The 15530-nt window shown below is 40.4% G+C and overlaps 1 protein-coding gene across 2 annotated transcripts in view; it reads right to left on the bottom strand.

Moving 5' to 3' along the window:
* Positions 1-15530, bottom strand: part of AGAP1 (ArfGAP with GTPase domain, ankyrin repeat and PH domain 1) — a 267477-nt gene that overhangs the window by 39991 nt on the left and 211956 nt on the right. For both annotated transcript variants that reach the window (XM_009320776.1, XM_009320777.1), the window contains 2 exons: positions 6293-6447; positions 3812-3902 (listed from right to left, as the gene is read on the bottom strand). In XM_009320776.1, the coding sequence (XP_009319051.1) occupies positions 3812-3902; positions 6293-6447 (246 nt within the window). The remainder of the gene's footprint in view (positions 1-3811; positions 3903-6292; positions 6448-15530) is intronic.

Here is a 15530-nt window from a genome sequence, read left to right as displayed (position 1 = left end):
GAGTAATCCTGAATTGGAGGATGCTCAGAATACCTACAAGCACGTGGCAGGCTTTTCTCCAGTATGCATACATCCAAATTTGACGGTAAAAGAAGGAAAAAGCCCATTCAATGCAGCTATAGGTGCTATAAAGTTAGTTTCCTCACTTCATTTTACTCACAATTTGTCAAATAAAGTATCACCTTTTGCATATCACTGAATATTCCCAGATTAAATTTTTCAAGCTACCCATATTCTTAAAGGTGTTTTGTTATCTCCTTCTCTAAAACACTTCGACTTGCACCTCAATCAGATTGATCATTTGAAGGTGAAAGCTCTTGGAACAGCTCTTTTAGGAGAATAACTCCCTACCATCTCCTTCATCCCTCTGGAGGTGAGGTTGCTGATGAAAGGCTTTGCCATGCTAAATCCTGATGAGTTCAGCATGTGCAACATACTGCTGGGCTGAGAGAAGAGGAGCAGGGAGGAGCAGAAGAGCCAGGGAAAGGAGAAGCAGGGGGCAAAGGCATCTTGCAAAGAGTTGCAGCAAAAGAGAGAAAAGCTTACATCTTTTCTATTCTTTAAAAGTTTTTTTTTCTTAATTCTGAATATAAAATTGAATCTTGTGATGGGTCTGATAGGCTTCCCAGGGCCACCCAAATTACTACTTCAATGTTTGACTCTCAAATACAAAATACACCATAGTAAGTTATTAGACGCGTGGACTGGAAAACTCATGATGAGACTCTCCCTCTTTAAACCCTCCCTGTTTTCTTCCACAACGGAAAAGACCTGATATTCCACGCTCTCCAGATATCTTGAAAGAGTGACTCATATTTATCCTCTCATCTGCTCTTTAAGCAGTAAGACTGGAAGAGCTAAAATCCTTTGGGGGCAGGAATTTAGCTGGGTTTGCCTAAGCAATTTGACCATCTTCAGTGCCTTCTCCAGACAGAAGTCAGCACCGGGACTCCAATGCTCTGGTAAAAGGCAACATCAGTTTTCTTCTAAAACATGAAATGAGATCTTCTCGGGCAAAAACTCCAGCACCTAAAGAGCACTTTGCCTCATCTATTGCTCTGGGATGGGAACGTTAAAAAAAGGACTTAAAAACTTTAGTCTTAGACTGCCAAAGGGCCAGAAGGCTGGTGGCACACAGATGCTGCTGGTACTACTGCTGCTGATTAACATACAACAAGGCAGAAATTCCCTGGTGAAACAAAGTGCTGTGATGAAGTGCTAAAAAGGCAAAGAGCTCTAGAAAGAGGAAGAATGAGACTTCTGAAGTGGAAGATTGATGGCTCTTCAAAAGAGCTGAGAGACAGCAACATCTCATATTCCTTTGCTCCCAAACATCTGGCTTTGTGGAGATGCAAACTACGTAAGCTTTCCACAAGAGCGCTGGTGTTTGTGATGCTAAATGTTCCGGGGGTAAGGACTTGCCCAGGCAAGGCAGAAAGGGAGAGAAGGAAATAAGCAAAGCCTGGCAGAAAAAGAGCAGCCTGAGGTTCACCTCATGTGCATGTTTACATTTTAAGATACATCACTTTGGAAATATCTCAAATTTTTCAAAAGGAAAGATGGTGGCCTTAAAATTAGGAAGGCCAAATGGCAAGAAGAGTCAAAGAGGGTTTAAATCTTCTCTAAACAATTAAGAGAGGTTCCAGCTGAGATTCCAAAATCACCCCCCCACCCCCCAAAAAGCTACACAACCAAGCGCTGAGTGTTGCCAAAAAGGGCAGTCCCACCCTGCCCCCTCTCAGCAACATGTTCTTGGCACATCCCTTCTGCTGGCACCGTGCACCTATGGCCAGCTTGACCCATGAAGCAATTTGGATGAAAAACAACCTGGCTGAAAGGGGAGGGGGAAAAAAAAAAGAAGTGCTGCTTTCTTGCACAATCATTTTCCCGATTAAACATCTAGCTTGGCTGCATAAATACTGGGGTACGTGCAAGACCGGGGAGAGAAACGCACACCTTGGGATAGTGTGGACTCTGGGTAGAGCTGAAACAGATCATGGACACATCAGAAGGACATGTGTGGGTGTGGGAAGTCGTCTGCAGCAAAGGGATTGCACATTCCCACTCTGCCTGGGCAGCCACGTAGCAGGGTCTGGGAAAATGCCACCCAGAGCTGTACAGACAGACTGGAGCAGAAATCAGTAACACTCCCACTGTGGTCTGCTCACAGACAGCAGCGAGTACTTCAAATGAGCTAAATATACATCTAGGTCACTTGAAGACCCTATCCTTCTCATACACAGCACAGCATCTTATATGCCTTTTACTTGAACTATAGCAAAGCTTTGGTGTAAATCTGAATGACTACCAGGTCAATATGAAAGAACACTAATAAATAAGAGTCACTTATGGGCTGTATATGTTAAAAAACCAGCCAAACCAATGTTTCCCCTTGTTTATCACCTGCTGGATTACTAGCCAGTGGAATGCAAAGACCTTAATTTATCCATGTTGCTATTATTTCTCTCTGTCTGTGAAAAGTCCTTGTGAAATCTCTCTTTGGGATCTCCCTCCAGCAAGCCAACAAGCTGTTTTGACAGCATCCCAGTCCTGGTGCTCAAAGCCCGCCGCCCCAGCCGGGCCCCCCCCCCCCGTGTGCTGACCCGCCGGGGACAGGGCAGCTGCCATTGTTCTTGATCCATCTCCTATGGACGGCATATGAATATCTGACAGTTTTCAAAAGAAGCAATTAAAACCAGTCTGTATGTGAAGCACATTTTGATGGTATGGAAAAATCTTTATTATTTTGAGTGGCTGTTAATGTGCTAACCACCTTCCCTTCAAGCCTCCTGAGGACGAGGCAGGGGATAATAGGTTTGTTTGGTGGATGACCGAATCAGCTAAATTGCTAACTATACAGATAGCAAATTAGTCATGCAAAAGCACTTGCACTTCCAAATGAATGTTAATTTTAAAGTTAACTGGGATGTTAGAATGGCTTAGACCAGTAGTCAAAATCCTGAACAGCAAGTCTTAAAAAAAACTTATACCCAAAGAAAAATAAATGAATATTTTTCCATTTTAAGCACATGTAAGAATCACAAGAAAAGTTCTGACTTTCAAATTTCAAAGATATAAAAATGCACAAGTTCTCAATCTTTCTGCCTCTACAACTAATTGCTTTAGAGCAAGAGTACTTCCTTTTCATGGCTTTGTTGCAAACCCCTGGAACTAAAGAGCACCAGAATAATGACCTCAGCTGGGGTTAGTGAGGTGAACCGCAGCTCAAAGTATTCTCGAGAACACTTTTCTGAACACTAAGTATATGTTTTAAAAAAATAAAAAAAAGGAAAGAAACACAAAGGGGAGAAAAAAAAAAATCCCAAATCGGTTTTCCAGTATCCAGATATAATGAGCAATGACTTTGGTTTCTTCTGACAAGTAACCCTAAAAAAAACAAACCAAAAAAAGCACCAAACAAGCTCTACCTCTTTGAAAATATTACCATGGCACACGTCCTCTGTCCTTTCCAATAGGAGGAAAATGGAAGTAACTGATGTCAAACAGCAAACTTCTTTTTCCTTTTCTTCAAAGGAAAGTAAAGAAAAGCTGACATTTAAAGTGGCATGTGAAACAACAAGGGAAAAAATTAGGATGCATCTGACACTGCACATATTAAGTACAAATTAACATAAAATAAGTCTGATTAAGCAAACTCTATAATGAAGAAACAACATTCAAACAACATATGGAACGTAATACCAAAAAAGACAATGCCCATGGTGGGCATTCACCTATGTCTCTGTCAAGAAGAAGCCTTGGCCAGGAAGGAGAAGAGGTCAATTTTCTGAAGCCAAGCAGCCGTACTTACTCTGTGCTTCACAGTCCACGCAGTGGGAGTTGCCTCTGATGTTCCTTATGGACTGAAGGGCCATGGCCTCGTTCTGACTCGTCAGGCGGGACTGCGTAGATTTAAAGAAATGCATAAGCAACAAATAAAAACCCAATAAAAAGACTTAGATGACACAACTGTCAGCTGAACGAATGGCAAAACCCAAAGCTTAGGCCAAGGTTGAATGAATGTGATCAAGGAACCAAGTCCTTGGTTTGCCTCTCAAGAAATGGTGATCCTTTGGCATCTCCCAAGTACTGCAAGTCCACGCCTGCCAAGCAGGGACTCCTCTTTCCTCCCATGTTTCTCACAGCTCAGGATTTCTCCCAGGGCTCTATCCACCCTGCCCAGGAGCTCCCAGTGTTTTGGAGTCTCCAGTCTGGATTCTAACAAGTGGGGAGACTGCACAGAGGAAAAACAAGGCTCAAAATGAACCCTGCTATTCACAAGTAAAGTGGTCACAGCATAGGTTTGCTTCTTGAGATAAATTAGATAAGAATATTATTTTATAAAATCAATTTCTTTTATTGATGTTTATGCTTTCGCTAATGAAGACTAAGGGATGGTTTGCAAAAGCAACTGAAACCTTTTTATCATCAAAAGGTCAGATTTAATCAGATGGCTCCCATTTAAATTCTCTCCATGATGACCCGCCAATGACCTCTACTTGGACCTGGAGAGACTGTCATTATGTACAAACAGTTTGGCTCTACCCAACTAAACCGTCTTGCGGGCTTTCCGAGAAGAAAACTGTTAGCTGTACCAAATAATGGACTCTCTGCAATGAATTGATTTAAGCGGGATGAGGACCAGGTCTTAAGTATGGCCGTGTGGAGATATGTCCTCCTGATCTATCAAGAGAACACCTACTAAACCTGTCCAACTAACTACACTTTGCTATTCCAGCTCGTTCTTCTGACAAGTTTTGAGACCTCAGTAATACTTTAGAGAAAAAAACCCTCTCTGAGCATTGTAGCGGGTTGAACAAAAAGCTCCCTGTGCACGCGTAATCTTATCAATGGATTCACCCTTTCAAACGAATGTTTAATATACACAAAGGCTGATCTTCTCTGTGGGTACTGCATAGTAAATACTACCAGCCACTCTTTATCCTCTTTTGTATTAGTATTTTTATATAGGTGTTAGTGTACGAATTTCCTCTATTGTGTTCCCTTAACATACATAGTTGAACGCATAAATCCATGACAGGCAAAAAAAACATATAAGCAGTCATTTTTCTCCATCTTATAAATACATATTGGAAATAAATAAAATTTTTAAACAAAATGGAAAGTAAATTATATTATGATGATGATAATTACTGGTGTCTGATCTACTCTGGTAGATCAGGGCAATGAGAGCAGCTATTCATTTCAAAATACGAGTCTCCTCCTTGCAATATGAAATCATTAAAGACATCTGTTAGGTGGATAACGTTAAAGGATCTATAGGTCTGAATAATTACTCCTCGCTTCTCTCCTTCCACTACCACTCAACACCTTGCTCTCTAGTTGTGAAGTATTTGCAAACACAGAGACTCAAGAAACAGAAGTTCTCTTGCCCTTCCAAAAATGAGCAATGGCTAAAGAAGTCTCAGATTTTAAACATTTATTTATTTATTTATTTATTTAGGCAGGAAAGGAGACCAAATTACTTGTATCATCATATGAAAGCATTGCAAGGTAGAAGGCCTGTACCTCTTAGACAATGTTCATCTTCCCCCAAAAAGCTTTGATGAACTGTTTCTGGATTTGCTTTCTGTTATATTAGTTAAGGCAGAAAACCATAAAAAAATTAATGCAGTGTAATTAAAGAAAAGAAAAATTGTGCCTATGCTTTGTAAAGCAACAGACACAAGAGCAATAGTTTAATTTTGATTTCTGTGACTTGTATTACTTCATCACAGCAGAGTCCTATGACTGAATGCTACTGCACATTTATGGTTAGGCCAACCAGAATGTTTAGTTAAATTTTGCCGTGCAGAAGCTTAGTAGATTTGACTAGAGATTTGACTAGTAAATACACTGGGTTTTGGGTCTGCCTCCACTCTTCTCCAAGGCAGGCTTCTCTTCAAGGGCCTTCTGCAGACCTTTAACTTGAAACAAACCTGAAAGTTTTGTTTCAAGCAGCAGTGACTACACTATACAACTTCTCAGTAGGGAGAGTCCATGACCGAGCCCCAAGTTTCAGTCAAAATTTTAAGAGCAATACCAAAGGCAAAACAGATAATCCAGGAGCTCCATTAATTCAATTGTTGTAAAAAATAAACTGTAAAACAGGCTACAGCACCAGCTGTCTTGAAATAGCTGAGATATGCATGCAGCTCTAACACTGCTCTGTTGTGTGCATAATACATGCACGTCTCCAGTACAGGTTTAAAATTCAGAGTTCTTGATTTTGCTTTCATCTTAATGATCATCCACCTGTTACTCATTTTCAGTGCCACTCTGCGTACCATACCTTGTTCTTGCTGCTTTCACATGACTGTAAACTGGCCAAGATCTGACTCTCTATAGCTTGTACCCACGCATCTCTTTCTTCATAGGTGGTAGCTTCAAAGTGCCAGGTCTGGCCGGTGAGAGAGACAATGATAAACTCAAAGTTTTCTTCTTGTTCTGAAAAAAGCATGCAATAGGAAGAAAAGTTATAAGTTTAAGGATATCGATAGCTAGGCTCAAACAATCCTGCTTGATGAGCATTTCTGCAATGTAACGAGCAAACGCAGGTCTGGACATTTGAGGTTTGAGGCTAGATATATCCAACTACCCTGCAGTTGCACAACACATCAGAAAACGACTTGCGGATCCAGTGCTTTTTCTCTCCAAATGTTATGCAGATAACGTACTGTTTTGGTTCCTGTGTGCGTCTGAGAGTTCAGTATCGAGTCTATACCTTTCTCAAACACAAAGGGGCTAACGAGCATTACTTAGAATTAAACCTGAGGTGCTAAGAGCTACATAATGTAAAAATCAAAATGTGTTGCACAGATATATTAAAAGTGGATACGTACATTTTCTTGTCTACAGCATAAATACACCGGGTTATAATACAGGATTAAAATCAGTTCAACCTATTCAACATTCACGTTCGACACAGGAGATGAGAAAATGATCTGAGAAGCTAGCAGAAAGGGTCAATGAAATATCCTTGGGGCTACTCGAGTATAAGGACATATATTCAGGCCAGAGGACCGCAGCATATGAAAATACCAGCAGAACTGAACTAAATGGACACATACTCTAACTACACATGGGACACCAAAGTCAAATTAAAAAAAAAAAAAATCAAGGAAGCTGAAACAGAGCGAGTGGAATTGGGAAGGGCAGGCATGAAGCATGAAAGGAACAGAATAATAGAGCACAAAGTTCTGGTGAACATCAGCCATAATGGGCTTTAGAAAGAACATTTACATTCGCTTGTCTGCTAATGACTTATTATATATTCAGAGCCATGAAACTCCTGCATTACCTTGTCAGCCATAAGCATGCAAAGATAAGTGACAAATCTCACACTAGCTTTAAAGACAGTACTGCTGCTCACTGGCAGTCATTTTCTCAACCTGTGGGACAACTGGTTTTCTTTCATAAACTTGATGCTAGCAAGGCCAGTGCTTACACTGCTTTAATGATGCCTCAAAAAATAGCAGGTTACTTTGCACCTTGAGGTGAGAATAAACACAGAGGTGAAGGTTATTTTCAGGTGCATGAGCTGCATGAAGCAGCAGTTTTACTAAAAAATAGTATGTGGGATAAGTGGGAAAAGAAAGATAAGAGAAATGATGTAACTGTACAACTATAACTACTTTTCACTTTAGCAACACTGTGTTAAAAACAAACAGGTAGTCTCGTTACCCAAAATGCTATAATTAAATCATGGAAAAAGCCACATTTATCAGAGCTTTCAAGAGTTTATGAGGAAGATGTAAGGGGAACTACTCAACAATGAAGGAAGTTACGTTCAGTCCTGTGTGCTGTCTCCTGTAGGACAACACAGATAGGATCTTCTACTTATGTAGAAGTGGTATAGCATATGGTCAGTAGGGAGGGTACAGGCATACGCAGAGTTATGCATATGTTGACGAGAACAGGGAACGATGGTGAAGGAGGAGAACATGAAAAACTGAATCGCACCTGAAGCAGCCCCCTGTAGAGTCCAATTTAGGAAATTCATCATTCTTAGGCTTTTCAATGGCTTCTAAGTGATAAAACTTTGTACTCCTGAAGTCTTACTAAAGGAGGATTTCCAAATGACTGTCACTAAATGCTGCGAAAATCCTTCTATATAAATTACTCAGTGTGGGTGGTACTGAGACACACATATTGTTATGGCAGGGATCCTGCAATATGCAGTAACACAAAGGCCCTTTTCAGCCTCACTCCATTTTCTGCATCTCATGCCCTTCTCCCTCAGCCCTTCCCTTCTCCACTTGCAGCTCTGCTCCAGGCTGCATCATATTTTCCCTGCACCTCTCTCCCCTGACCATACACCATACCACTTCTACATAAGCCAAAGGCTTGGCATAAGCTGAAGGAGCTGCCTACTAAAGAAAACAGTCATCTTGCCACATCAAGTCAAAAATTCCCCACACCTGCTTTTCAAGCAGGGAGGAGGCCCTGCAGGGATGCCAGGACACAGAAGAGCACAACAAGAGAGGAGACTTCTCCAGCACACACGGCAGGGCTGACTTCTCAATGCATAACAACTCAACAAGTATATGTGGTATATAACTAATACTCAACAAGTATATATGGTATATCTTTAGAGAGTCTCTCTGCACTAATCCCGTACCAGTTCATCCCAGCATTTCAGTACGAGCTGACTTTCCAGGACTACAATTCCAGACCTTAAGAGAAATATATGCAATCAAGATGCAGCATCATTGAATCCTCTTATCTCCTGTATTATCTCCAATAATCCTGATCATGTACATGAAGCTGGTTTGCCCAAGAAGGGCTTATGAGAAATAAATTCTGCAATTCAGCCAGCACACCATTTAAAAGTGAGGTTGAAATACCATCCTTGCAGCAGTACCTCTGCAAGCTTTGTTTTCCAGAAACGCTACACAAAGTTATTCCCTTGCTTACAGGAGACCTATGGCAGAGGACACAAACCTGGCTATTCAGGCAACTGGAGTGCAATTCAGGAAACACCTCCAGCCATTTCCCATGGTTGCTCTTTTATACGCCAAGTCTCCTTTTCCCAAAGGCGAGGCTCCCGTGTTTCATCTCCTGACCTCTTCTGCTGTGACCAGCTGACACCGTGACAAAAGCTGTAAAGACCCTGCACAGCCTTTGTGGTTTGGGATCGCAAAGTCCACGTAACACGCCGGTGAGTCTGTCCTGGTACAGCCCCACCGCGGATTACAAGGGCTGCAGTGTGTTTAAAAGCTTGGCTGGAAGGATATTTTCAGTTCATCAGTAAGTCAGCTGAAAACTTGGTCATCGCTGATGAAGAACATAAACATCGCTATTAAGAACATAAAAGTTTGCACTCTCCTATATTCACTAAAGCTTCAGGTTTACTCCCTAAAAAGCCCAGATGAAAAGCAACTGTGCCAGTTGAAGATGTGTTCAGTAATACATTTTCTGCTTAAATACACCGAATTTTTTTTTTGGAAGCACAATTGTGAAACAAAGCAGCAACGCCTGCTCCACGTCACCCACAGGGCAACGCCTACAAAAGATGAGCAGCGAATGTGAACGTCCTTAATACCACATACACATACATGAAAATCCAGGCAGCAGAATGAAATTCTTCAGTTTTACTCTTCAGAAAAATTATAGGTTGTGCTACTTAAATCCCTGTGAGCCCAATCACAAAATTTTATTAAACAGTTTTCCATGTTTAACAGTTATTCATAGAAAGGTCCACTATAATAGTATTTTAGCACCATCAACCTGTCGAAATCAACCTGCCCAATTACTCCAAACTACATTAATAACACCGGATATTACACTAATTGTGTCCAGTTTCTATGCAGACGAGGTCCCGCGGGGCTAATTTTGCATCCTCAGGGGCAAGCAACTCAGCCATCAACCTGATTTCACCAGGAATCCCTCCTCATTACAAAAGTCCAGGCTGTCAAACTTTTTTTCTAAAAAAAAGGTTAATGGGCCAGTCAGTCATCAATTATTTCCTGGAAGGCCAGCAGACAAAGGGTTAAAGTGTGAAGAACCAGCTGCAACTGATTTCCATTTGGAAGTTAGTATCAACAGGAGATGTCTAAAATGTTGTTGTTGGTTTTGTTTTTTTTTTTAAAGTGGGAAGGGGTGGCTAGGATAGGAAATGAGCTGAAACTATAAGATTATGATGATGTGGAACCTAAAGCATATGTGATTTTTTTTTTTCTTTTTTAGAGGACCAGTGGGAGTGGGCATGCAATTAGTGAATTTTAGGAAAACCATCACACCATCATAACCACCACACCACTTCCAACAATGGTACCACCATTTATGCTGCATATACTGTTTTTGCCATTATCTTTTCATAGTAAAATTACTGCATTTAACCCAAGTTAACATTTATTTTGCTCTGCCAAAAGACAGACATTGCTACAGCCCACCCACTTACGGAAAACAAGATATAAAATTTCTTAGAAGCAAAGGATTGTGCAAGGGAAAACAAACATTTAGGCATCGTCTCACTGCATTCCCATACCAATGCCTGCATTTATAGTATGTAACAGAGATCAGATTTAGAGAACTACACTGAAAATAACTACAGGATACAATTAGTCTATAACCTGTTCCAGAGAACTCCATTAAGTCTACTAAAACGTAGGGAAAACACATGTCCAGAAGCAGTTACGCCTCTTGGTATCCCATAAGAGTGGTTCTAAATGGTGTGCGTATGTCAGTTTGTTCACAATTTCCACTTCCCACATCTTCTATTCTCAATATTAAGAACTGCATAAATAGCCACCGACACCTTGCACCAGTGGTGGGTAACCACAAGCACAGTTTGAAGTCAACAGAAGACAGGGGCCCCTTTCTGCCAGGCACTCTACAGTCAGAAATTACACCCATCCCAAAAGTTTGTTTTTAAACAAAAAAATATTTCTATTTTTCCATGGGTATAAAACAAAGACTTGCCAGGCTTAAGGCATTTTTCATAGGCATACATGAATATTTTGCCAGAATCAGAAATAAAACTGGATCTTCTGGCTTCCAAGCCAACCAGCCTCTTCCACTAGGTGCCAGATTGTGCATTTGTATCTTTGCCCAAAGTAGTTGTCAGAGGATCTTGGTGCTGCTGCTAATTAATAGTAACTCACCGTGCACGTCTGGTGGATGATGCCACTCACACAGGAAGCACTTTCCAGAAACAAGAAGTCAAGTGTGGAACCAAAAGATTCTCAGTGGTGTATTTCAAACACCCGTGAAGCATCTTCCAGAGCTGAGAGAGCTGAGGTTACAGCTTGAAACCTAGTCAAGCCTACCTCAAGCAACACTGAGACCTATTTAAACTCCCTTTTTATCGCGCCCTTCTCCCTCTCTCAAAAATCACTTCCACTCAAGCACCCTTCCTTAATAACTCTTCATCTTGCCAAAAGGATGAGAATGAAAAACTGCCGAGGGTGCCCTAGCAATCAACATTAGATGTTTACAATATACAATTTGTTTACAACAAAGGCACATGTTATTTATGTACTATATAATGTTAACTATCCTTACCTTTTGCCACTTAGTGTAAATTATCCCTGTAAGTTGGAAGATAAGTATGTTTATTAGCAGCCTCAATTAAGGAAATATTTGTGCCATGTCCCACTGGGCATGACTATGCTAATACTTCTCTTCCCTTTCCAAACCCAGTGTCTAAATCTAATTAGTTTTGAAAATCAACCCTATCAGGAAAATATAGCTCTGCTATCGGTTGCCCACAGCTCTTGATAAAGGTTGTGTTCCACTGGAAGAATTTTTCAGCGGTACTGTTTTGTATCGCTACCCGTGAGTGACAAACTGGTGATGACAGGCCGGTTTCTAGCTCAAGGGACTAAGCCCCCCCCCGCCGTATGTACTTGTTTTATTTGGATGCCAAGACAACATGATATGAAGAAATCCATGAAGTAACTTTAAAATTCAGTTCATACAGTACGTGAGTCTACACTTGCGTTAGGTGTTTCCTAACGTTTCAAGCCTGCGGTTTACTTTTTAAATAATACGTGTTTCAAAGCTGAAGAGCTTGCTTAACTGAGAGGTGTTGCGAAGCCGAGTCTATTGGGCACAGCTTATCTCGAGTGCTCTGAACAGCCTCCCCCTCCGTCTGCCATGGTTAGCAAAAGCAAACTTTCTGCATAGGCACAGCACCACGGCAGCAGTGGCATCACTAACTTTCAAGCAAACGGTAGAGTTAATGAATATGCAGAAGAAAAGTTTTCCATGAGAGCCTGGCAACTCAGATGCAGCACTGTTTAACACGTCACGTATGTAACCATGAAGAGCGGAAAAATGAGGATTTAATATCTTTATGCACGTTAAACCACAGCACGCAGAGCACAGCCATTTAATTTTGTAAAGATACTCCTGTCCGCTGTGCTGCAAAATCTGTTGATATAGGAAAAATAATTCTGTATTTTAACAATATTGCTATGACAGCAGGTACAAGCAAGTCCAGCTTGTCTTAAAACCAGAGTGGGGTCTGTTTTAAGTACAACACACTGATATTACATACTTTCCCCCTAGAGAATCAAAGGATTGCTTGAAGCCTGCAATAAGGAGCAGGTGGGACTTTTTCATTTGTCAGTGGCTCCCTATAGAAAAACCCCAAAATCTGAAAACTAAGAGTTTTACGCAAACTCTAAAATTAAAGAAAGTAAAATTTCTTGCAATCATACAAAACTGATGAAGGAACAGTGGAGGACATAGTTGTACAATGTCCTGCACCTCTCTGCCCTCAGAAGTTGCAGTTCTTCAGCTGTGATCTTACACCCAGCCACCTCTCTGAAGGTCCTGTTCTTCCTCACTCCTCTGAGACCAGGACAGATACATCAGAAATGCAGTGTTTTTCCTATCAAATAGCCAAGAGAGAGGAGCCACACTCAGGGAGGACTCTCAGCTTTGCACAGCGCACAGCAAAAGGTGACCCTGTGTAAGCACAAGAGACCCACAGTGCTGAGGACCATCCATATACCTGCTTCTGCCAAGCATCTACAAAACAACTGCAGCACCTGAGCTGCAGATTTCTCCATCTTAATCGGAGATTTTGCTACCTGAAAGCATACAGAATATCTAAATAATAGGACCAGCATTAAAAATTATTGGAGAGGCTGCTTTCTAGATCAAGCTTTCAAAAATAGGACTCTACACAATGGGAATATTTTTGGTTTGTAAGAAGATGTAAGTGCAATTGAGCAAGCATGTGCTAAAGACCAAAGCAGATTTGTTATTCTGGACTGTCATTTCCTATCACCGTTCTCTTTTTTGAAGGCATAATTATCTAAACATGTAGCTTTTAATACTTACAGTGCTCATTAACTCGACATTTGCGTGTCGCACCATTCCAGCTTTCACACAAAGGCTTAAGGAACCAGCTCAAAGATGCAAAGCTATGGAGAACACTGAATGTTCAGTTTTTAGTGGGGATACTACTTCCAAAAAAAGATACATTTGCCTAGTTTCAGAATTTCGTTTTGATGATATGTCTCAAAACTCTTTGGACAATGGCCATCAGGAACATGTTCCCATACGCTTATCCAAGGTGCCTTTGATACTTAGTTTGATCAGTAAGATAAAAGATTCTCAAACTAGACAGGCCCTAAAAAATGAAATTTTTATCTGTGAAACACAAGGGAATTCTTTATACTTGCTTCCCCGTTGCAATTTAGTAACAAGTAGATACAAAATCACAAGCTTCTCAAGGAGTAAACCTGTAACAACAAACATGCCCACACTGATTAGAAGAAAAATCTGGCTGGGAGATAAAAACCAGCAAATACATACAAAATTACAAATCATTAAAAAGTATCTAGTTAGTTTCCTATCAAATGGAAAAAACCCTACCCCAAACTTACTAATGTCCAACAATCATTTTTTCTCATTTCTTATTTTGCACTTCATACTTGAAAATATAACAAAGATCAAAATAGACAGTTTTGCAACTGTTGCTCTGAAAGGTAGTAATTTTACATTTACACTGATAAATAAAATTATAATTAAAAAAGCTTCCTTAACAAGCTGCAGTAAAATCACACTTTTGTTTCCTATGTACACTTTGTTTGGCAGAGAGAGCAAGGCATCCGACAGCAATACAGCAGTAATTGTGCAAAAGAAGGACGGTGATATAAATCACCAAAGGTTAATGATCAGGATGTGAACAGAGGGACTTGTTTACAGAAATAGCATGCAATTTAAAATTTACAAGAGATTTAATGCCACTGCTTGGCAATCACTAAAATCAACAGCCCAGAAAACAGTGACATTAAGAAAAATATTACAGTTATAATCATTCCAAAATAAGTCAATTAGTGTTAGGGCATGCGCTTGCGATTACTTGACCCATTTGGTTCGCACTTAAGTGAAGAAAAAAAAAATCCCCCTCCCTTATACCGAGATTACTGAGTTGTGACCTATTTTGCATTCCCTATTTCTTACACTATCCCTCTCACATGCTGTTGGAGATGGTGGTGGAGTTTTTTTTTTTTCTCCTCTCTCCTTGCCTGGCTTCCAAGTAATTCTGACCTTTGACATTTGTAATAATAAAAAAAAAAAAAAAGAAGGAAGTTTATAATTGTGTTGTTCAAATGAAGGTGGTGGTGGTGGTGAAATAAAATCCAATGTGCTATTATACAAAAGCCATGACGGCTGTCTTCGGTGGAAAAAAAGCAATGTAAGTCAATTTGTGAACTTTGGCACCAGGTGACCTTTAGAAATACAACAATATACAGAATTTACAAGCAAGAGTAGCACATGCAAATGACCCGGCACTGTCTCGCCTTTGGATTAGAGCTGCAAAGAGCATTATGGAGAAGGCTTGCACAAAACAAATTAAGACTGTTACTTAAATGTCACGGCACACTATTGTATTTGGCTACAGATCATTACACCTGATACTAACACTTTTAAAAGCTGTAATAACTTGGGAAATATTACATTGAGTGCCCACATGTAGAAAGGGAAAATATATATATATAAAAAAATAAATAAAAGAAGAAAATGGGTTCCTGAAGTAATTTAAACATCACCACTCCACGACTAGAGGGAAAGGTCAAAATTTAAGTAAGCTGAAAGGAACATGAATGGCAAAATAAAACGCACAAACAAAAAGATGAAAAGACCAACTGGAATGACTCTGCAAACACAAGATGAAAGCACGCATGCTTTGGGCAAATTTGATTTCCATGCCCGCACTGGGTAAGGGAGAGATGCAAGGAGGACGATTTTTGGAAAAGCAGGTTAAAAAAAGGGGTAAGAGAGATGTTCATCTAAAACGGGTGGGTTTGTTACCTTCGGTGTTGGTGCTGCTGCTGCTGTATATATTTCGCAGGCTACCAACACGGTTTAGTTTCCAAGCTTTGCGTTTGGCTGCGTCCAGAGAGCAGAAGGGGAAGAGAAAAAAAAAGAGAATAAAAATAAAGAAAAAGAGGGGAAAAAAAAAAAAGAAAAAGGGCAGAAAAGAAATATCAAAATAGCATGTGAAGTAAAATACAAGCACAAGCCTGTTAACACATGAAGACCTACGCACAGAAAATGCACACAGGACT

Source organism: Pygoscelis adeliae, unplaced genomic scaffold, assembly GCF_000699105.1.
Source record: "Pygoscelis adeliae isolate BGI_AS28 unplaced genomic scaffold, ASM69910v1 Scaffold63, whole genome shotgun sequence".
Taxonomy (NCBI): Eukaryota; Metazoa; Chordata; class Aves; order Sphenisciformes; family Spheniscidae; genus Pygoscelis; species Pygoscelis adeliae.
Note: the sequence above shows the minus strand (reverse complement) of the source record. Positions and strands in the feature narration are given on the sequence as shown.